The sequence below is a fragment of the Somniosus microcephalus genome, unplaced genomic scaffold, assembly GCF_052327205.1.
Source record: "Somniosus microcephalus isolate GS21.2 unplaced genomic scaffold, FLI_Smic_1.0 unresolved_chr7, whole genome shotgun sequence".
In the NCBI taxonomy this organism is placed as follows: domain Eukaryota; kingdom Metazoa; phylum Chordata; class Chondrichthyes; order Squaliformes; family Somniosidae; genus Somniosus; species Somniosus microcephalus.
In genome coordinates, this window is record NW_028225185.1 from 10300597 (window position 1) to 10322254 (window position 21658).

Sequence of the window (21658 nt, forward strand, 5' to 3'; positions counted from 1 at the left end):
CCCAGCTGCTCACCCAGGCTGAACCCAATAGTAGGCAACCTCGGGGCTGGACTTTGCCAATGGGGAGCTTTTGGAGGCGGGACTCCCACTTGTCGGGTTTCAGTCCCGCCTCCATCGACTTCTGGCCAACCCCACGCTATTTTCCTTTGATTGACCTTGTTAAGCCCGCCCAGCGGGCTCAGCAGGCCAATTAAGGGGAAGCCGATTACAGAGAACGTCAGCGTATGACATTTCATCTGTCAGAAGTTTTTGACAGATGAATTGTCATCGTTTGACGGCTCTGTGAAGCTGTCAAACACTGACATTCTCTGTAGTTTGATGAATTATAGTATTCAAGACTCATCAAACCTCTTTCGTGAGCAGAAATTAGATGGTTGTTGCATTGGAAAATGCAGCGGCCATCTGTCATCTCTGCCGCGGAGGTGCGAGACTCTCCGCATCCCTAACGATTGAAGCCTGCAGGAAGAAACAAAGGTAAGGAAACTTTTTCTAACACTTTCCACTTACCTCACATACTCACCTCTCTACACTTGCACCCATCACTTAGCTTCACAGCGCACTTTTGCACCCCTCCCGCAGACCCACTGCTCGCCTCGGTGACCCTGGCGGGGTTCGCAGCCTTCGGGAAGCCCGCACTTGTGTGGGTAAGATGGGGATAATCCTCTTATCTGCCTGTTAACGACCTGTTAACAGACAGTTAAGTGGCTGTAATCCCCTTCCTGCCCCCAGGAGACGGGACCCGGCGCGGGTCGGTTACCCACCTCCTGGGAAGATGGCACGCAGGCAGGTTGGGGGCGGGATGGGCACCCGCCCCCAGATTGTGCCATTTTCCCGGCAGTCCCGCCTCCCCAGGGCTGGCAAGATCGGCGCCCTCAGTGTCTGGTTGTGTGCGGAGCGCGCTGCGTAATGCGAGGGTGAAACACTGACGATTGCAATTTGTAGAATTCAGAGCAGACACACACAAGAAATGTATCACACAAACATTAAAGCATATTGGCTTAAGTACAATTTATATTATAATGCATTGGCGCCAACATACTAAATAAGACTCGCGGGAACACTGTGCTAACATTTACACTACAGGATTAACAATTGTGACATTTATTACTCCAACTTTTTCCAAGAGTCCTTAATTCCGTTGATATAGAGAATTTCTATCACTAGCACAGTATTAGAGCAGTTTAATATTGACATGCAACTCTTTCAGTTCCTCATTAAAGTGAAAAATGCTTTCAATAACAAAATAATGCTTCTTTTAAAAAAAAACACAACTTACTTTCATTTCTTTAAATATACTTGCTGGTAGCAACGAAAGGATTATACAGACAGTAACCCAGGAAATGCATGCACGTCCCCAAAACTGGGTACTTAAAGTACGGAAAGGAGGGAAGAGAATTTCTTGTTCAACGTACTCTCCCCTATTGTTTGCTTAAAAAGAGAGAAACTGTCGCCCAATTTCTTTTCCTGGGTTTTGGGCAGGTTGTGAAGTCATGACTCTCGCCCCCCCCCCAACACCACTGTACAGGAAACTTTCGATTTACCGGCACCTAAATAACCAGAATTCTCGGTTAACCGGCAAAATTCAGGAGTAGGTTCAGGTAAGTTTTATTACTTGCCTTCCTCCATCTGTTGCTGTGCAAGGGTGTGGCTGCAGCTGTTGCTAAGTTACAGAGACGCTTGCAACTTGTGGCCATTGTTCTGGACCTGTTGCTAAGCAACAGGGTTTGTTGCTTTATACGGAGCTCTCAGCTCTCCGTATCTTTTACTATAGCTTTCGGTTATCCGGAATTTTTGATGAACCGGCACCACGTCGGTCCCGTCGGTGCCGGATAAAAAAAAAAGTTTCCTGTAATCACTGGATTCCAGAAACTCCTGCCCAGCGAGATCACCCAAGCGACCTGGAGGCATGAAGAGCCAACTTGGGACCAGAGTGATCTCCTGGACTAGTTTCAGTCATCTCGGGGGGGAATCGGAGAGGAATTTTCCTGTTTCTCCCCCCACCGCCCCCCCACCCTTCCTATTTGGCCTGGGTTTTTTAATCGTTTTCCCAACCCCCCAACCCCCTCCGTCTCTCCCAGGACGTTATATGGCTCCGGGTAGGGAGGGAGTGCACGGATTGTGACGTATAGGGAATCATAGGCTAGGTGGACCAGTATGACTTTCCCTGCCCGTCATTTATCGTATGTTCGAGAGGTCTCTTCATTCAGATGAGAAATTTGACGTTTTCAAAAAAAAAGTCAAGCTTTTTTAAACAAATGTTTGTGCTTTTTAAAAAAAAAATGCTGAAGTGCTCTGAATAAAAAGCACTCCCCCATGACTTTCCAAATAATATATATCTTTAAAAAAAAATATAAATGGCTTTCTCCTTTTTCCTGAGGCTTATTATCTCAATATGAATTCTTTCAGTATAAAGGTGGGGTGGGGGGGGGGGGGGGGGAATGATAAAGGGCTCAGAATTCTCTGCAATTGCTGTTAACGAGACTGCCGCGATCAGGAGGCAATGTGATGGAACACGTTTGGGGGGGGCGGGGGAGGTGAGACAGTCGACAGAGTCAAATTTTCTCTCCCTGAAAGAAAGACTTGCATTTCTCCAGCGCCTTTCACGACCACCGGACGTCTCAAAGCGCTTTACAGTCAATGAAGTGCTTTTTGAAGTGGAGTCACTGTTGTAGTGTGGGACAGGCGGCAGCCAATTTGCGCACAGCAAGCTCCCACAAACAGCAATGTGATAATGACCAGATCATCTCTTTTTTTTGTTATGTTGGTTGAGGGATCAATATTGGCCCTGCCTCTATCCAGATGCCGAATACCTTCCCTGCCACTGGCAAAACACGTCCATAAGCCAACAGGTAGCTTACGCTCAAAACCCCAGTTGGTTAGGAAGTAGTGGTCTGCCCATTGAGGCCACCCAACCCTTACAGATTCTCACAATTGCAGTTTCTCGTTAAGAAATTATAATGATTAGTGGTTGAAACCCCCTAAAGAAAGGGAGACACAAATTTTGGCAATAAATGTAGAGCATATATTCTGGATATCGATTTAACTTGCTCAAAAGACCCACATTGGCTTGGGAGTGGACTTAAAGTAAACTCTCTCCCTCCTCCAATATAAGTTACCGAAACAGCAAAACTTTCCAGGTAGACAGAGTTAATCAGACTGATACCTGGGATGGCAGGAATGAAGTATGAGGAGAGATTGGGTCGATTGGGCTTATACTTGCTGGAGTTTAGAAGAATGAGAGGGGATCTCATTGAAACTTATAAAATTCTAACAGGACTAGACAGACTAGATGCAGGAAGGATGTTCCCGATGGTCGGGGAGTCCAGAACCAGGGGTCACAGTTTAAGGATAAGGGGTAAGCCATTTAGGACAGAGATGAGGAGGAATTTCTTCACCCAGAGAGTGGTGAACCTGTGGAATTCTCTGCCACAGAAGGCAGTGGAGGCCAATTCATTAAATATATTCAAGAAGGAGTTAGATATATTTCTTAAGGCTAAAGGGATCAAGGGATATGGGGAGAAAGCAGGGACAGGGTACTGAATTTGGATGATCAGCCATGATCTTATTAAATGGCGGAGCAGGCTTGCGGGGCCGAATGGCCTACTCCTGCTCCTATCTTCTATGTTTCTATGTTAACAGATCACAATTCTCGAATATATAACCTTCTGATTTTTAGTCGGAATTAGATTCGTTTCTCCAGTCAATGAACCAGCGACAAGATCACGAGACAGACACAGAGGACAGACATTCAATCCAAGCGAGTTAACACAGTAAAAAAAACATCCCCATCACAGCTACCCCACATACTTTACTACCAGAAGCACATTCCATGCGTCGACCCTGGGCATCATTAGTAAATTTACCCTTGGCTGTTGACGGTGTTCATCGGCAACATCACGAGCCGTCAAACCCCCACCCCCCCCCCCCACACAGCTCACACTGTCCGTTCAGAGTATCCAGCGGAAAAAGCTCAGAGAAAGCGGGCAAAGCTTGGGGGGACCAAATTCGAAGGCGATAAACACTCCCACTGGCACCGCCAACTCCCTTCACCCAAGCCGCCATCCTTCCTGTCCGACGTTACACAACGAGCGTTAAGCTGTTCGACTGTGGGCGCCATCGCAAGATTTCAAGCCTGTCCTCACCCACTGTCCACAAATGAACCCATCACCTCTGGCCTGTATGGTTTAGTCATTAAATGATCAAGGCTTTGCTCAGATATTTACAGTATGCTGTTAAGAGTGCGGCGGAGGAAAATTTACTTTAAGCAGTACAGATCCTGCAGCACTGGTCTTGAAATTTTTTTTTTTTTTTTTTTTTTTAAACGTGAGGTGCGCAAGTTTACTTGTAGTTGCTATTCAGAAAATGTCTTTTCCACATTCGATAGATAGCAGTCCAGTAGAATTCCACACACACAAACACAAAACAGACTTCTAGAAGGTTTCTGAATTTCCATTTAACCCTTCATCCAGCCTGTTAAGGGAAGAAAAAAGGTTATAAATAATAATAAGAAAAATTCAAGGCCATTTGGCTCATTGTATCTTAGTTCTCTAACTCCCTCCGTCGAGCATTCAACTACAGGTACACTATCCCTTATCCGAAAGCCTTGGGACCAGCTGAGTTTCGGTTTTCGGATTTCAGAAGGTATTATTATAAGACTGGGAAATTTGTATTTAATATAAATTTTAAAAGTTCAGGCTAACTCTTGCGACTGTTCCGTGTCTCATTCCCCTTCCTGCTTCTCTGGAAAGCCGGATATCGGCTGACTCCTACTAAGCTGGCCCGCAAATCAGGTCGGGTGGGGGAGAGAAAAGAATATCGGACGGGCCGTGGTTCAGGTCGGGGTCGGGGGGGGTTTCGGGGTCGGTGGGGGTCCGGGGTCGGGCGGGGGTCCGGGGGGAGAAAAGAATATCGGACGGGCCGCGGTTCAGGTCGGGGTCGGGGGGGGGGGGGGGTTTCGGGGTCGGTGGGGGGGTGTCGGGGGTCCGGGGGGAGAAAAGAATATCGGATGGGCCGCGGTTCGGGTCGGGTCAGGAGAAAAGAATATCGGACGGGTCGGGGGTTGGGTCAGGGGGGGGGGGTGGAGAGAAAAGAATATCGGACGGGTCGGAGGTCGGGTCGGGTCCGGGGGGGGGGGGGGGGTAGGGGGGGGAAGAGAAAAGAATATCGGACGGGCCGCGGGTCGGGTCGGGTCGGTGGGAGAAAAGAATATCGGACGGGCTGCTGCAGCTATCGGACCGGCTGCTGTATTGTTGGGTTCACTCTCCCGGTACCTCCTTCACACTGCCCGGCTCGGCCTGAAATCTCCTACCCAGGAGGGAACTCTGTGACCCTCTGCCCTGCTCAGCGTAAGTCGTGCGCCACTCTGATCATGTCGTGCGCACGACTTACGCTGAACGAAAAAACTTTAGGTTTTTAGAGGTTTTCGGTTTTCGGAAGTTCGGATAAAGGATAGTCTACCTGTACATGTTAAATTCCCCTCATGTCTTCAACTACACTAAGCAACCCGATAAAACTTTTAACTCAAGATTATTCCAAACATTGATCACCTGTTGAGTAGAGTGTTTTAAATCCAAGATCTGCTTTGAAATCTACTTTACGCCAATTTAACAACTTGCATTTATATAGCGCCTTTAAACGTTGTAAAACGTCCCCAAGGCGCTTCACCGGAGCGATTATCAAACAAAATTTGACACCGAGCCACATGAGGTATTAGGACAAGAGGTAGAGTTTAAGGAGTGTCTTAAAAAGGAGGAGAGAGTGAGGTACCGAGGCAGAGCGGTTTAGGGAGGGAATTCCAGAGCTCGGGGCCCAGGCAGCTGAAGGCACGGCCGCCATGATCTCATTAAATGGCGGAGCAGGCTCGAGGGGCCGAATGGCCGACTCCTGCTCCTATCTTCTATGTTTCTCTGTAATCTCCTCCAGTCCTATAATCCCCCCTAGACCTCTGCGCTCAGCCTATTCTGGCCTTTTGAACAACCCCGATTTCCATCGCTCCACCATTAGCAGCCGTGCCTTCAGCCGCCTAGATCCTAAGCTCTGGAATTCCCTCCCTAAACCTCTCCGCCTCTCTCTCCTCCTTTAAGACGCTCCTTAAAACCGACCTCTTCGACCAAGCTTTCGGTCACCTGTCCTTACATCTCCTTAATATGGCTCGGTGTCAAATTTTGAAAATAAACTCCTGTGAAGCACCTTGGGACGTTTTATGACGTTAAAGGCACGATATAAAAATAAGCTGCTGTTGTGACAAATTGAGAAATGGAATTTGTTTAAATCTGGTAATGCGTGTGATGGTGCCAGATACCTACCAGATTGACGTAAAAACCCAACTGGTTCACTAATGTCCTTCAGGGAAGGGGAACCTCACACACCTACCCAGTCTGGCCTACACGTGACTGCAGTTCCACATTACGTGGTTGACTCAGTGCTCTCGGCATTTAGAGATGGGTCCTCTTTTAGTATTGCCCACATCCCAAGAACAAATAAGAACATAAGAAATAGGAGCAGGAGTCGGCCATTCGGCCCCTCGAGCCTGCTCCGTCATTCAATGCAATCATGGCTGATCATCCAAATTCAGTACCCTGTCCCTGCCTTCTCCCCATATCCCTTTAGCCTCAAGAAATATATCCAACTCCTTCTTGAATATATTTAATGAATTGGCCTCAACTGCCTTCTGTGGTAGAGAATTCCACAGGTTCACCACTCTCTGGGTGAAGAAATTCTTCCTCATCTCTGTCCTAAATGGCTTACCCCTTATCCTTAGACTGTGACCCCTGGTTCTGGACTCCCCGACCATCGGGAACATCCTTCCTGCATCTAGTCTGTCTAGTCCTGTTAGAATTTTATAAGTTTCACTGAGATCCCCTCTCATTCTTCTAAACTCCAGCGAGTACAAGCCCAATCGACCCAATCTCTCCTCATACGTCATTCCTGCCATCCCAGGTATCAGTCTGGTGAATCTTCGCTGCACTCCCACCATGGCAAGAACATCCTTCCTCAGATAAGGCGACCAAAACTGCACACAATACTCAAGATTAATGGAAAGCAACCAACAGCGGGAACCCTGACTGATATTGAAACCTTCTGGTGAGCTAGCCTCAAGCCCAAATGCCTAGCCAAGATCACCTATCTCCGCAGTGACTGGGAATCGAACCGGGGACCTCCCCAGTCTGCATAGCTCAGTACGACCCAGGACATCTTGGGTGGCTTTCTGTGCAGAGCAGACCGCGGCCTGGATTCGAACACGAGCCAAAGCAAAATTATCGTTAAGAATTCTGGGTGAAAGGAGCTAGTACCAATCCACATACCCACTGTCCTCCCACAAACTGGCGTTTGAACACATTCACGATTTGAAAATTTCTAGTTTTTCTGCAGTCAGAGAAAAGCTGAGCAGAGGCCACATTAATCCCATTACAGGAAACTTTGTTATATCCGGCACCGAAGGGACCGAGCTGTTGCCGATCTATCAAAACTGCCGGACATACCAGCGTTAATGTTGAAGCATACGGAGGTTTGCAGCTCCGTATCTGGCAACAAACACTGTTGCTTAGCAACAGCTTCTAAACAGTCGGCCCGTACCTTGGAAGCGTCTCTGTAGCTTAGCAACAGCTTCAGAGAGACTTTGCAGAGCCTGACTGTTGGAAAAAAAAAAAGCCACGAGAAGAAAAAAAACCTAACAACGGCTCCTGATTTCTGCCGGTAGATCAAGGTTTCCGGACATACAACCTCCGGATAAACCAAAATTTCCTGTATTAGCTCCTTGCCCACTGATGGCGCCAGCTGCTTTAAGAGTAAAAATACAACATGACATGAATCTTGTGTTTCATGTGAAAATGACTTCTGTAATAATACTGGGCAGCCTGCTGGTGGCGCTGTCCAGGGAGAGTATAAATACTTGGGCATGGGCCCAGCTTGCTCAGGACATTCTTTAACAGGAACTAGTGAAGGACACCACTAGATCTCCATGTTGTAAAACAGTTGATTAAAGCCTTGTTTAATACCCAGACCAAGTACCGAGTAGTTTTCTTACGTCACAACAAATAAGGAATATAATCATAAAAATTAAATTGCATTGCAATTTCAGCTATACTTACTCTTTAATGCATTGTGGAATATGTACATGTTGCATGGGAATTAACTGCGACAGCTCCTGAAGGCTACTTACAAAGCGGACTTTTCTACTGAATTTCGAGCTGCGCAGGGACAGAAAGAGCAGCACGTTAGCACCCGGCGTCAGGCAGGTAAATAACCAAAACATGGGCGGACATAATCAAGGCCTCTTGCAATTTATCTCTATAGCCCTGAAATCGCGTCCTGCTTTCTGCAGAGAGAGAACAAGAGAACGAACTTGCATTTCTACAGCGCCGTCCTCAACCGCAGGATGTCCCAAAGTGCTTTACAGCCAATTAAAGTACTTCTGAAGTAAAGTCACTGTTGTAATGCAGTGATCTTTACAACACTTCAAAAACGTTCTCGGCCTCTTGCACTGTTCCACTGAAGCTCAACGTAAGAACATAAAAAGTAGGAGCAGGAGTAGGCCATACGTCCCCTCGGGCCTGCTCCGCCATTCAATAGGATCATGGCTGATCCAAACCTAGACACACGTCCACTTCCCTGCCCTCTCCCCGTAACCCCTAATCTGCTAGGAAAATGTCTATCTCTGTTTTAAATTTATTTAATATCGCAGCTTCCACAGCTCTCTGGGGTAGCAAATTCCATAGATTTACTACCCTCTGAGTGAAGAAGTTTCTCCTCATCTCAGTTTTGAAAGGGCAGCCCCTTATTCTAAGATTATACCCCCTAGTTCTAGTCTCACCCATCAGTGGAAACATCCTCCCTGCATCCACCCGATCAAGCCCCCTCACAATCTTATATGTTTCGATAAGATCGCCTCTCATTCTTCTGAACTCCAATGAGTAGAGGCCCAACCTACTCAACCTTTCCTCATACGTCAACCCCCTCATCTCCGGAATCAACCGAGTGAACCTTCTCTGAACCGCCTCGAGAGCAAGTATATCTTTTCTTAAATATGGAAACCAAAACTGCACGCAGTATTCCAGGTGTGGCCTCACCAGTACCCTCGAGGAACAGCACCTCATCTTCCGATTAGGCACTTTATAGCCTTCCGGACTCGACATCGAGTTCAACAATTTCAGATCCTAACCTCTGCCCCTATTATATATATTTTTTTTGTGTTTTCTTTTCTTCTCTCCCACAGGGCAGCTGTCTTCCATTCCGCCAGCGCAATTCACACCTCATCTAGAGCCATCTTTTGTTTCTTAACCTGTCCCATTACCATCTCCTCTCGCCTTGAATATCTCTTAATGTCTCTTAACCTCTCCTGCCTTCTATCCTATCACAGACCTTCCCTTTTGTTCTTTCATCCCCTCCCCCCTTTCCTGCCCCTACACTTGCTTAAAAATCTGTTCCCTTTCCTGCTTTTTTCCGGTTCGGACGAAAGGTCGTCGACCTGAAACGTTAAACTCTGTTTCTCTCTCCACAGATGCTCCCCCAGCCTGCTGAGTATTTCCAACATTTTCTGTTTTTATTTCAGATTTCCAGCATCTGCAGTGTTTTCTTTTTGTGTCAAAAAAGTTCTTCATTGGCTGTGAAGCGCTTTGGGACGTCCGGTGGTCGTGAAAGGCGCTGTGGAAATGCAAGTCTTTCTTTATACAGATTGGTTTTGTACATTTTTCTCTCTCTGTTCTCGTCTAAGATTTCCCCGGGTTAAGTACAATCCTGGTCTGAGGAGACGGATGGGTGAACCGCACTCAACTCATCTCCACTGCTGTTCTGTAACTAGCTGCTCGTAAAGAACACCGGCCTCTAAACCCTCTCCATTAAAAGAACGAACGAACGAACTAGCATTTCTCCAGCGCCTTTCACGACCTCAGGACGTCCCAACGTGCTTCACAGCCAATAAAGTACTTTTTTTGAAGTGTAGCCACTATTGTAATGTAGGAAACGCAGCAGCCAATTTGCACACAGCAAGCTCCCACAAACAGCAATGAGGCAAGAACCAGATCATGTGTTTAGTGATGTTGATTGAGGGATAAATGGTGGCCAGAACACCGGGGAGAACGCCCCCCCCCCCACCCCGCTTTTCTTCGAAATAGTGGCCGCGGAATCTGTTAAGTCCACCCGAGAGGGCAGACGGGACTTTGGTTTGACATTTCATCCGAAGGACGGCACCTCGGGCAGTGCAGCGCTCACTGGGAGCATCAGCCTAGATTTTTGTGCTCAAGTATCTGGAGTGGGACTTGAACCCACCACCTTCTGAACCACATGATGAGGAGATGCCAGTGTTGGACTGGGGTGGACAAAAGTGAGAAGTCACACAACACCAGGTTATAGTCCAACAGCTTTATTTGAAATCACAAGCTTTCGGAGCGCTGCTCCTTCATCAGGTGAAGTGAAGAGAAGCATACAGGCACAGCATATATAGTCAGAGAAAACTGCCAGATGATTACAGGTAATCTTTCTAACTGCCCTTCATCACACCTCGGCAGAGAGATAATCACAGCAATCAAAGGTGTGAATGGTGTCCAAACAGGTCATTTGGTCTGTTTGGACACCATTCACACCTTTGATTGCTGTGATTATCTCTCTGCCGAGGTGTGATAAAGGGCAGGTAGAAAGATTACCTGTAATCATCTGGCAGTGTTCTCTGACTATATATGCTGTGCCTGTATGCTTCTCTTCACTTCACCTGACGAAGGAGCAGCGCTCCGAAAGCTTGTGATTTCAAATAAAGCTGTTGGACTATAACCTGGTGTTGTGTGACTTCTCACATTCTGAACCACAGTGAGAGTGCTACCCACTGAGCCACAGCAGACACAACTAACATCATTGCACACAATGATGGGGACTGAGGGTCTAAAGAGATATTAATAGATTTTCTTTTCCCGCTCAAGGGAAGGTAGAAGAAGCTCGGCAGGTGATCAACAGGTGATATGGGAGCGAAGCCCATGCTAGAGTGATCATACCGGACTCTGGTTGGAAGAGGCGCGTTGGGACAAATGGTCTTTTCTCGCTCTGGATTTTATGTTCTTATGCAACTCATTGACACAAATAAAAACCAATCCTCTCTCATCCTGCCCTTACCCCAGAGTGGCAATGGGTTCCCATACACTGTGGGAGGCCATTAACATAAGAAATAGGAGCAGGAGTAGTCCACTCGGCCCCTCGAGCCTGCTCCGCCATTCAATAAGATCATGGCTGATCTTCTACCTCAACTCCACCTTCCCGCACTATCCCCATATCTCGCGATTCCCTTAGTATCTACCTCTGTCTTGAAAATACTCAACGACTGAGCAGCCACAGCTCTCTGGGGTAGAGAATTCCAAACCCTCTGAGTGAAGAAATTTCTCCTCATCTCAGTCCTAAATGGTCGACTCCATATTCTGAGACTGTGACCCCCGAGATCTGGACTCCCCAGCCAGGGGAAACATATTCCCAGCATCTAACCTGTCAAGCCCCTTATGAATTTTATATATTTCAATAAGTTCACCTCTCATTCTTCTAAACTCTAGGGAATATACATAGAAACATAGAAGATAGGAGCAGGAGTAGGCCATTCGGCCCCTCGAGCCTGCTCCGCCATTCAATGAGATCATGGCTGATCATCCAAATTCAGTACCCTGTCCCTGCCTTCTCCCCATATCCCTTGATCCCTTTAGCCTTAAGAAATATATCTAACTCCTTCTTGAATATATTTAATGAATTGGCCTCAACTGCCTTCTGTGGTAGAGAATTCCACAGGTTCACCACTCTCTGGGTGAAGAAATTCCTCCTCATCTCAGTCCTAAATGGCTTACCCCTTATCCTTAGAATGTGACCCCTGGTTCTGGACTCCCCGGCCATCGGGAACATCCTTCCTGCATATAGGCCTACTCTACTCAATCTCTCCTCATAGGGCAATCCCGCCATCCCAGGAATCAGTCTGGTGAACCTTCGTCGCACTCCCTCTATGGCAAGTATATCCTTCCTTAGGTAAGGAGACCAAAACTGTACACAATACTCCAGGTGTGGTCTCACCAAGGCCCTATATTATTGCAGTAAGACTTCTTTACTCTTATACTTCAAACCCTTTGTAATCAAGAGAGAATGAGTGGGGTAAAAGAAAGGTCTCTTACCTTATAAAAGGCCGGGTAATAGCTAATATCACCTTAATGAACCACGATGGATGGACCACAATGAGAGATTTCAAGTTTTTCCGTAACCTATTGAGGAAAGTAAGTTTTGAAAAGGAATCATTAATTTCAGGAACAAATCTGCTAATGGGTGAATTTATCTAATGCTTATTCTTAAAACCATTATCAAAAAGATTCGCTGTATCATTTCATTCATTCCCCAAACCTCAGATTGTAACTCCTTACTTCTCTCTGTCTACTATTCATTTCATCTGCAATCCTTTCCAACCTGATATCACGGAGCCACCACTTCCTGATTCACAGGCCCAGACTCTTGACTTTGATTTCTCAAACTAATAAAGTCAACCCCATTTCCCCAGAGCAATCAATAAAACGAGAACTACAAACTGCCGCGACCCCATCTCCCTACTTTCCAATATAGTAACGTTTCAGGTAGACGACCAATGGCCCATCTAGCCGCCCCCTTCCAAAGCCTCCGATCAGGATTTTAAAAATTTGTTGATGGGATGTGGGCGTCGCTGGCAACGCCAGCATTTATTGCCCATCCCTAATTGCCCTCGAGATGGTTGTGGTGAGCCGTCCTCTTGAACCGCTGCAGTCTGTGTGGTGAAGGTGCTCCCACAGTGCTGTTAGGATTCAAGATTCAAGATTATTTTATTGCCATATGTAACTGGTACAATGGAATGCTTACTCCCCACTCCCTCCCACAATATAAGTAAAAATATAAAAAGCAAAAGTAAAAACAAGTATAAATATAGAAAAAATAAGCAAATAAGTATAGCAATGACAGTCCAAGTTGCAGGATATGATGAATTGTGCAAAAAGCCTCTATTACCACTGGAAGTAATAATAATATAATATAAGTATATGGTAGTATAAGTATAATATATATATTTGTATAAGTTAAAATGCAGTGTGCAATGTACAAATGAGTTATAAGTTATTAAGTTATAAGTTAAGGTTGAGGTACAAGAGTCCTATGTGCACACAGTCCAGTGATCAAGAATGTTCCTGTGCGCTCACGGTTCATGTGATATAGTTCCAGGGTGGGGGGGGGAGAATGTGACTACGATATGTGGGGCAGTGCGGTTAGCAGTGCAGTAGGCGCACTGCCTGTGGGTAGAAACTGTTCTTGAACCTGCTGGTCCTGGTTCGGATGCTGCGGTACCGACGGCCGGACCGCAGGAGGGAGAACAGTTCGTGCCCAGGGTGATTGGGGTCCTGGATGATGGAGCGGGCCTTGTTCCGACACCTGGTCTGGAAGATCTCCTCGATGGACGGAAGTGCACACCCGATGATCTTTTCTGCCGTCCTCACAACCCTCTGGATGGCTTTCCTGTCCTGTGCAGTGGTGTTACCGTACCACACATTGACACCACCCGTCAGGACACTCTCTATGGTGCCGCGGTAAAAGTCCACAAGCCACTGTGTGCTTATGCCGCATTTCCTCAGGCACCGTTGAGGGTAGAGGCGCTGGTGTGCCTTCTTCAGCATGGCCTCAGTATTGTGGGATAGGGAGGGAGTGTCCAGGATTTTGACCCAGCGACGATGAAGGAACAGCCGATATATTTCCAAGTCAGGATGGTGTGTGACTTGGAGGGGAACTTGGAGGTGATGGTGTTCCCATGCGCCTGCTGCCCTTGTCCTTCTAGGTGGAAGAGGCCGTGGGTTTGGGAGGTGCTGCTGAAGAAGCCTTGGCGAGTTGCTGCAGTGCATCTTGTAGATGGTACACACTGCAGCCACGGTGCACCGGTGGTGGAGGGAGCGAATGGTTAAGGTGGTGGATGGGGTGCCAATCAAGCGGGCTGCTTTGTCCTGGATGGTGTCGAGCTTCCTGAGTGTTGTTGGAGCTGCACTCATCCAGGCAAGTGGAGAGTATTCCATCACACTCCTGACTTGTGCCTTGTAGATGGTGGAAAGGCTTTGGGGAGTCAGGCAGTGAGTCACTCCCCGCAGAATACCCAACCTCTGACCTGCTCTTGTAGTCACAGTATTTATGTGGCTGATCCAGTTAAGTTTCTGGACAATGGATACCAGGAATCTAGAACTAATAGCCCTTTATTCCCTTTCCGAGGAACTCCTTTCTTTTTGAAACTCACATTGGTTTTCTGATCACATCAGTCTGTTCTTAACTGATTCTGGCAACAAAAAGCTTACCTCCGGTCAATGGTCTGGTAACACTGCTTCAACCAGCTGATTGATGGCACCCTGTTGCGAGTTGTGGCACCGTTTAAATAGACAATAATATAATTTTCAGCCACCAACAATTCCAGAGTCCCAATAACATACCTGAGGGGACAGAACACTATTGTCATCTCTCTATCGAATCTTTATACTCATCAAGGTAAAGGAAGCCAGTGCTGAAAATTATAATTCCCCCCCCGCCCCCATTTTTGCCACCCAGCATTTAGTGCTTTCAGTTCACTCAAGTTAAATGCGGAATAAGAACATAAGAATTAGGAGCAGGAGTAGGCCATTCGGCTCCTCGAGCCTGCTCCGCCATTTAATGAGATCATGGCTGATCATCCAAATTCAGTACCCTGTTCCTGCCTTCTCCCCATATCCCTTTAGCCTTAAGAAATATATCCAACTCCTTCTTGAATATATTTAATGAATTGGCCTCAACTGCCTTCTGTGGTAGAGAATTCCACAGGTTCACCACTCTCTGGGTGAAGAAATTCCTCCTCATCGCTGTCCTAAATGGCTTACCCCTTATCCTTAGACTGTGACCCCTGGTTCTGGACTCCCCCGCCATTGGGAACATCCTTCCTGCATCTAGTCTGTCTAGTCCTGTTAGAATTTTATAAGTTTCAATGAGATCCCCTCTCATTCTTCTAAACTCCAGCGAATATAAGCCCAATCGACCCAATCTCTCCTCATACGTCATTCCTGCCTTCCCAGGTATCAGCCTGGTGAATCTTCGCTGCACTCCCTGCATGGCAAGAACATCCTTCCTCAGATAAGGCGACCAAAACTGCACACAATACTCAAGGCGTGGTCTCACCAAGGCCCTGTACAACTGCAGCAAGACATCCTTGCTCCTGTACTCGAATCCTCTCGCTACGAAGGCCAACATACCATTTGCCTTCTTAACCGCCTGCTGCACCTGCATGCTTACCTTCAGCGACTGGTGCACAAGGACACCCAGGTCTCGATCTCAGCCTTGAATAGACTCAACGACTGAGCCTCCACAGCCCTCTGGGGCAGAGAATTCCAAAGATTCACCACCCTCTGAGTGAAGAAATTCCTCCTCATCTCAGTCCTAAATGGCCGACCCCTTATCCTGAGACTATGACCTTCAGCTCTAGACTCTGCAGCCAGGGGGAAACAACTGTAGATAGAGAGAAACTATTTCCTCGTGGAGGAGTCCAGAACAAAGGGCACAAGTATGGGAACCATGGAAGTACAGCAAATCCTTCTTGGATCTGCTGTTGGTAACCAAGGTCATTTATAAGTCCTGCCATTAGAGACGTAACTCGAAATGCTGTCGTACTCCTCCCTCCTTTTGATCTGCATGTGACCCCCCCCACCCCCTACAGTTGGCGAACCACTGCCTCACGGTAATCTTTACTCTTCCAGCCTGCAGAAGGAACGGTTGGACTCCCCGAACTCTGCAGGAGTACGGATCGAGGATATGGAACTCCGAGAAGAGTAGCAGGATGAAGAGCTTCCAAAGTACGAGGACGCCTTCTATGCATTTCGACATTGTGGTAGCCTTAAAGGGGACATTTTGTTTATCTGGAATCGCCACGTATTTCTGAGTGAAAGTTCAACGTGATGCCGACCCCTTTAAAGTGGTTGTTCCATAAATTAATAATCTCTTGCAAGTAAAACTAAAAGGGCTAAATTAGAAGGAAAGGTTGCTTAGACTAGGCTCCGAGTATAGAAGATTAAGGGGTGATCTAATCGAGGTGTTTAAGACGATTAAAGGATTCGATAGGGTAGATCAAGGGAAACTATTTCCTCTGGTGGGGGGCGGGGGGAGTCCAGTAAAAGGGGGCGTAACCTTAAAAGTAGAGCCAGGCCGTTCAGGGGTGATGTCGGGAAGCACTTCTTCACACAAAGGGGGGTGGAAATCTGGAACTATCTCCCCCAAAAATCTGCTGAGGCTGGGGGGTGGGGGGTGTCAATTGAAAATGTCAAGACTGAGATCGATAGATTTTTGTTAGGCAAGGGTATTAAGGGATAAGGAACCAAGGCGGGTAAGCGGAGTTAAGATACAGATCCGCCATGATCGAACTGAATGGCAGAACAGGCTCGAGGGGCTGAATGGCCTCCTCCATTTCCCTCACTGCTCATCACCAAGAAAGACTGGCTGAACTATGAATGCTTTTATGCTGTTGACTAGTGCTCACAAGGAAGTAGATTGAAACAAAATTTATTTCGGCATGCCCTTGACTGCATCAGTGTAATATTTGTATTTCCCCACCACCCCCCCCCACGTCTCGCCCTTCTTCGTAACATGGACAGTTTAGCGGCAATTGGAGGTTGGCCATTGAGGACCGAGATGAGGAGAAATTTCTTCACTCAGAGGGTGGTGAATCTTTGGAATTCTCTGCCCCAGAGGGCTGTGGAGGCTCAGTCGTTGAGTATATTCAAGGTAGAGATCGATAAATTTATGAATGTTAAGGGATATGGGGCTAGTGCAGGAAAGTGGAGATAAGGTCGAAGATCAGCCATGATCTTATTGAATGGCGGAGCAGGCTCGAGGAGCCAAATGACCAACTCCTGCTCCTACTGTCTTATGTTCTTACGTAAACTATTTCCTCTGGTGGGGGGGGGGGGGGGGGGGGGGGGGGAGTCCAGAACAAGGGGGCGTAACCTTAAAATTAGAGCCAGGCCGTTCAGGGGTGATGTCAGGAAGCACTTCTTCACACAAAGGGGGGTGGAAATCTGGAACTCTCTCCCCCAAAAAGCTGTTGAGGCTGGGGGGATCAATTGGAAATTTCAAAACCGAGATCGATAGATTTGTTGGGTATGGGGATTAAGGGTTACGGAAGCAAGGCGGGTCGATGGAGTTAAGATACAGATCAGCCGTGATCTGACTGAATGGCGGAGCAGGCTCGAGGGGCTGAACGGTCTCCCTCCTGTTCTTGCCATGGAGGGAGTGCAGCGAAGATTCACCAGACTGATACCTGGGATGGCAGGAATGACGTATGAGGAGAGATTGGGTCGATTGGGCTTATACTCGCTGGAGTTTAGAAGAATGAGAGGGGATCTCATTGAAACTTATAAAATTCTAACAGGACTGGACAGACTGGATGCAGGAAGGCTGTTCCCGATGGCGGGGGAGTCCAGAACCCGGGGTCACAGTCTAAGGATAAGGGGTAAGCCATTTAGGACTGAGATGAGGAGGAATTTCTTCACCCAGAGGGTGGTGAACCTGTGGAATTCTCTACCACAGAGGGCTGTGGAGGCTCAGTCGTTGAGTATATTCAAGACAGAGATCGATAAATTTATGAATGTTAAGGGATATGGGGATAGTGCAGGAAAGTGGAGATGAGGTCGAAGATCAGCCATGATCTTAGTGAATGGCAGAGCAGGCTCGAAGGGGCCGAATGGCCGACTCCTGCTCCTACTGTCTTATGTTCTTAGGTAACATCACGTCAAAGGCAAGCAATCAAAACTGAAGAAGAGGAAAATCAGGATTTTAAAAGACTCTGGTCATTACCTAAAGAGATTTTCCATTACATTCTCATAGTCAGGGCGACTACTCTCAGGCAAGTAGCACGAGGAGAACACAATGATTGCAGTTAAACTCTCGCCAAAGCAACCTGAAAGAAAGAAAAAGATTACTTATCTGGTCAGATCCCTCGCCTTTCCCCACCCCGTCCACTTTGGATAGAACTTTATAAAATCACTGGTTAGGCCTCAGCTGGAGTGTTGTGGACAGTTCTGGGCACCGCACACTTCAGGAAAGATGTAAAGGCCTTGGAGAGGGTGCAGAGGAGGTTCACCAGAATGTTACCAGGGATGAGGGATGGCGTAATAAAACTCACTCCAGGAAACTTTTTTTTAATCCGGCACGGACGGGACCGACGTGGTGCCGGTTCATCAAAAATTCCGGATCACCGAGCGCTATAGTAAAAGATACGGAGCCAAAAGCTCCGTATAAAGCAACAAACCCTGTTGCTTAGCAACAGGTTCAAAACAATGGCCACAAGTTGCAAGCGTCTCTGTAGCTTAGCAACAGCTGCAGCCACACCCTTGCACAGCAACACATGGGGCAAGGCAAGTAATAAAAGTTACCTGAACCTACTCCTGAATTTTGCCGGTTAACTGAGATTTCCGGTTATTTAGGTGCTGGTAAATCGAAAGTTTCCTGTACACACTTGGTTTGAGTATAAAGCAAGACTTTAAATCAACTTGTTTCAAAACATGGAGGTCTAGTTGTACTTCACTAGTTCCTTGTCTTACAAAATGTCCCTGAGCAAGCTGGGCCCACGCCCGAGTATTTATACTCCTTGGACGGCGCCACCAGCTGGCCGTCCAGTGTTATTTCGTGAGTAGTTTCTTTATGATGATGAGATTTATAACAAGGGACTTCTAGTTAGGACTCTTCTCCTTGGAACAGAGAAGGTCAAGAGGTGACCGGATGGAGGTTTTCAAGATGATGAGGGGTTTGGATAGAGTAGACGGAGAAAAAACAATTCCCTCTGGTGAGTGGGTCAATAACCGGAGGTCTTCGATTTGAAACCATTGGTAAAAGATCCTAACTTAATCACTAAATCCTGCTAGAAAGTGCAAGCGTGCGGACACTGAGTGAGAACAAAGATCAGGCTTGGCTGTGATACCTTCAACAGTCGAATAGCCCATCAACGCTCAACTGTCTCGGCTCACACATGGCGAGTGGCTAATAACCACGGATGTGCACGCCAGAACAAACCAGCAGTTTTAGGAGAGGGAGAACATAAGAAATAGGAGCAGGAGTCGGCCCTACAGCCCCTCGAGCCCGCTCCACCATTCAGTAAGATCATGGCTAATCTTCCACCTCAACTCCACCTTCCCGCCTGATCCCCATATCCCTTGACTGAGGGAAAAAAATGGAAATTCAACAAAAATGCATCCAAAAATACACAGCAGTTTAACATAGAAACATAGAAGATAGGAGCAGGAGGAGGCCATTCAGCCCCTCAAGCCTGTTCCGCCATTCAATGAGATCATGGCTGATCATCCAAACTCAGTACCCTGTCCCTGCTTTCTCTCCATATCCCTTGATCCCTAGAGCCTTAAGAAATATATCTAACTCCTTCTTGAATATATTTAATGAATTGGCCTTCACTGCCTTCTGTGGTAGAGAATTCCACAGGTTCACCACTCTCTGGGTGAAGAAATTCCTCCTCATCTCTGTCCTAAATGGCTTACCACTTATCCTTAGACTGTGACCCCTGGTTCTGGACTCCCCCGCCATCAGGAACATCCTTCCTGCATCCAGTCTGTCCAGTCCTGTCAGAATTTTATAAGTTTCAATGAGATCCCCTCTCATTCTGCTAAACTCCAGTGAGTATAAGCCCAATCGACCCAATCTCTCCTCATACGTCATTCCTGCCATCCCAGGTATCAGTCTGGTGAATCTTCGCTGCACTCCCTCCATGGCAGGAACATCCTTCCTCAGATAAGGCGACCAAAACTGCACACAATACTCAAGGTGCGGTGTTAATTTTTGTAAACTATTGCCTCCTGCACCTCACCCCGTGAGAGACAGCAACCTTCGGCTTGCAGGTTTAGCCAGTTCAGAGGTACTTTTCAAATCAAACCTGTCCTCAAAGCAGGAGCCTCACCTCCGTGAGAGACAACCGCCTTGTACGGATCCACGGCAGTCAAGTCCACCCGATACTCCTGCTCCCCGATGTGGAAGACCCTCCACAGCTTGCCGTCTTCCGTCTCTTCATCCGTTACGTGCCCCTGGAAGCTCTCCGTATCGGATAGCGAGCGATACACCCGTGGCAGATCATCTGTCCAGATAAGAAAAAAAAAGGACAAGACAGCAGCGTTTAGCCCCAGAGAGAGAGAGCGAGGACGCAGAATAAGGATCTGACGAATCCTTAGTCAACTCGCATACGATACGCTGCACCAATACCATACTTGCAAATGTCCTATGCAGGACTTCCTCTGCATGAAACGTGACAGTACCAACCACATTTTGAGCAAAATAAAATTACTCTTTTTGTCCTTCTTGTACATTACTCCTCCACTGCAACCATTTTAACGCGGGCACATCCTGAGGGATGTGCGTCTCGTCGGGCAGGATGGCTTGGCAGGCAGGTAGGTTTGAGCATGCAACCCGAGCCAAGTCTGGTCCCCGATCGCCACTGCTCTCCTGGCTTGGACATCTCGACTCCTGCTGCTCTCCCCAACCCGCCCCCAGCTCCCGGGGAAATGCTTCCCGATAAATTTGACACGCGGATAATGAAGGTAAAGGGCATTTTTTTTTAAATGATCGCGACTGCTGCCAACAAAATGATTGCTTGCTCGTGCACAGTTTCAGCTTTTTCTTGGTTGTCCGCTAACTGAAAAGAAGATATCATCACTAACGTAATAAAACTCACTACGCACTTGGTTCGAGTATAAAGCAAGGCTTTAATCAACTTGTTTCAGAACATGGCGGTCTAGTTGTACTTCACTAGTTCCTGTCTTACAAAATGTCCCTGAGCAAGCTGGGGCCCACGCTCGAGTATTTATACTCCTTGGACGGCGCCACCAGCTGGCCGTCCAGTGTTATTTCATGAGTAGTTTCTTCATGATGATGAGATTTATAACAATCACCATCACAAAGGGAGCACTCCCAGAGAGAAAGGAAGGGGAGGGGGGGTTAAAAGACCTCGCTACTGCCAAACAGAGTCGCGTCAGGAAACGGAAATCTGCACCGCGAAAAATTACATACAATTTTTAATAATTTTCTTCTCCTTTCCCTTCACACTGAGCTCGCGCTCCAAACAAATAAATCTCCAGCAACCCTTCATCCCCCCCGCGAAATTATTATACATAGTGAGTGGGCAAGAACATGGCAAATGGAATATAATGTGGAGAAATGTGAAGTTATCCACTTTTGGTAGGAAAACTAGAAAAGCAGAGAGTTTTTTAAATGGCGAGATATTGGGAAATGTTGGTGTTCAGAGGGACCTGGGTGTTCTTGTACACGAATCACTGAAAGTTAACATGCAGGTACAGCAAGCAATTGGGAAAGCAAATGGTATGTTGGCCTTTATTACAAGAGGATTTGAGTATAAGAGTAAAGACGTCTTAGGGCAATTATATAGGGCCCTGGTGAGACCACACCTGGAGTACTGTGTACAGCTTTGGTCTCCTTACCTAAGGAAGGATATACTTGCCATAGAGGGAGTGCAGCGAAGGTTCACCAGACTGATTCCTGGGATGGGGGGATTGTCCTATGAGGAGAGATTGAGTAGACTAGGCCTATATTCTCTGGAGTTTAGAAGAATGAGAGGGGATCTCATTGAAACATACAAAATTCTTACAGGGCTTGACAGGGTAGATGCAGGGAGGAT

The 21658-nt window shown here is 47.2% G+C and overlaps 1 protein-coding gene across 4 annotated transcripts in view; it reads right to left on the reverse strand.

Moving 5' to 3' along the window:
* Window positions 1–993: 993 nt before the first annotated feature.
* Window positions 994–21658, reverse strand: part of bnipl (BCL2 interacting protein like) — a 76230-nt gene continuing 55565 nt past the window's right edge. For 3 of the 4 annotated variants that reach the window (XM_085978609.1, XM_085978608.1, XM_085978611.1), the window contains exons 5-10: window positions 19931–20104; window positions 17821–17923; window positions 14307–14438; window positions 12132–12218; window positions 8091–8189; window positions 994–4470 (exon numbers count right to left, since the gene is read on the reverse strand). In XM_085978609.1, the coding sequence (XP_085834735.1) occupies window positions 4431–4470; window positions 8091–8189; window positions 12132–12218; window positions 14307–14438; window positions 17821–17923; window positions 19931–20104 (635 nt within the window). In that variant the 3' untranslated portion in view covers window positions 994–4430. The remainder of the gene's footprint in view (window positions 4471–8090; window positions 8190–12131; window positions 12219–14306; window positions 14439–17820; window positions 17924–19930; window positions 20105–21658) is intronic. The other variant, XM_085978610.1, reaches the window with a different exon arrangement.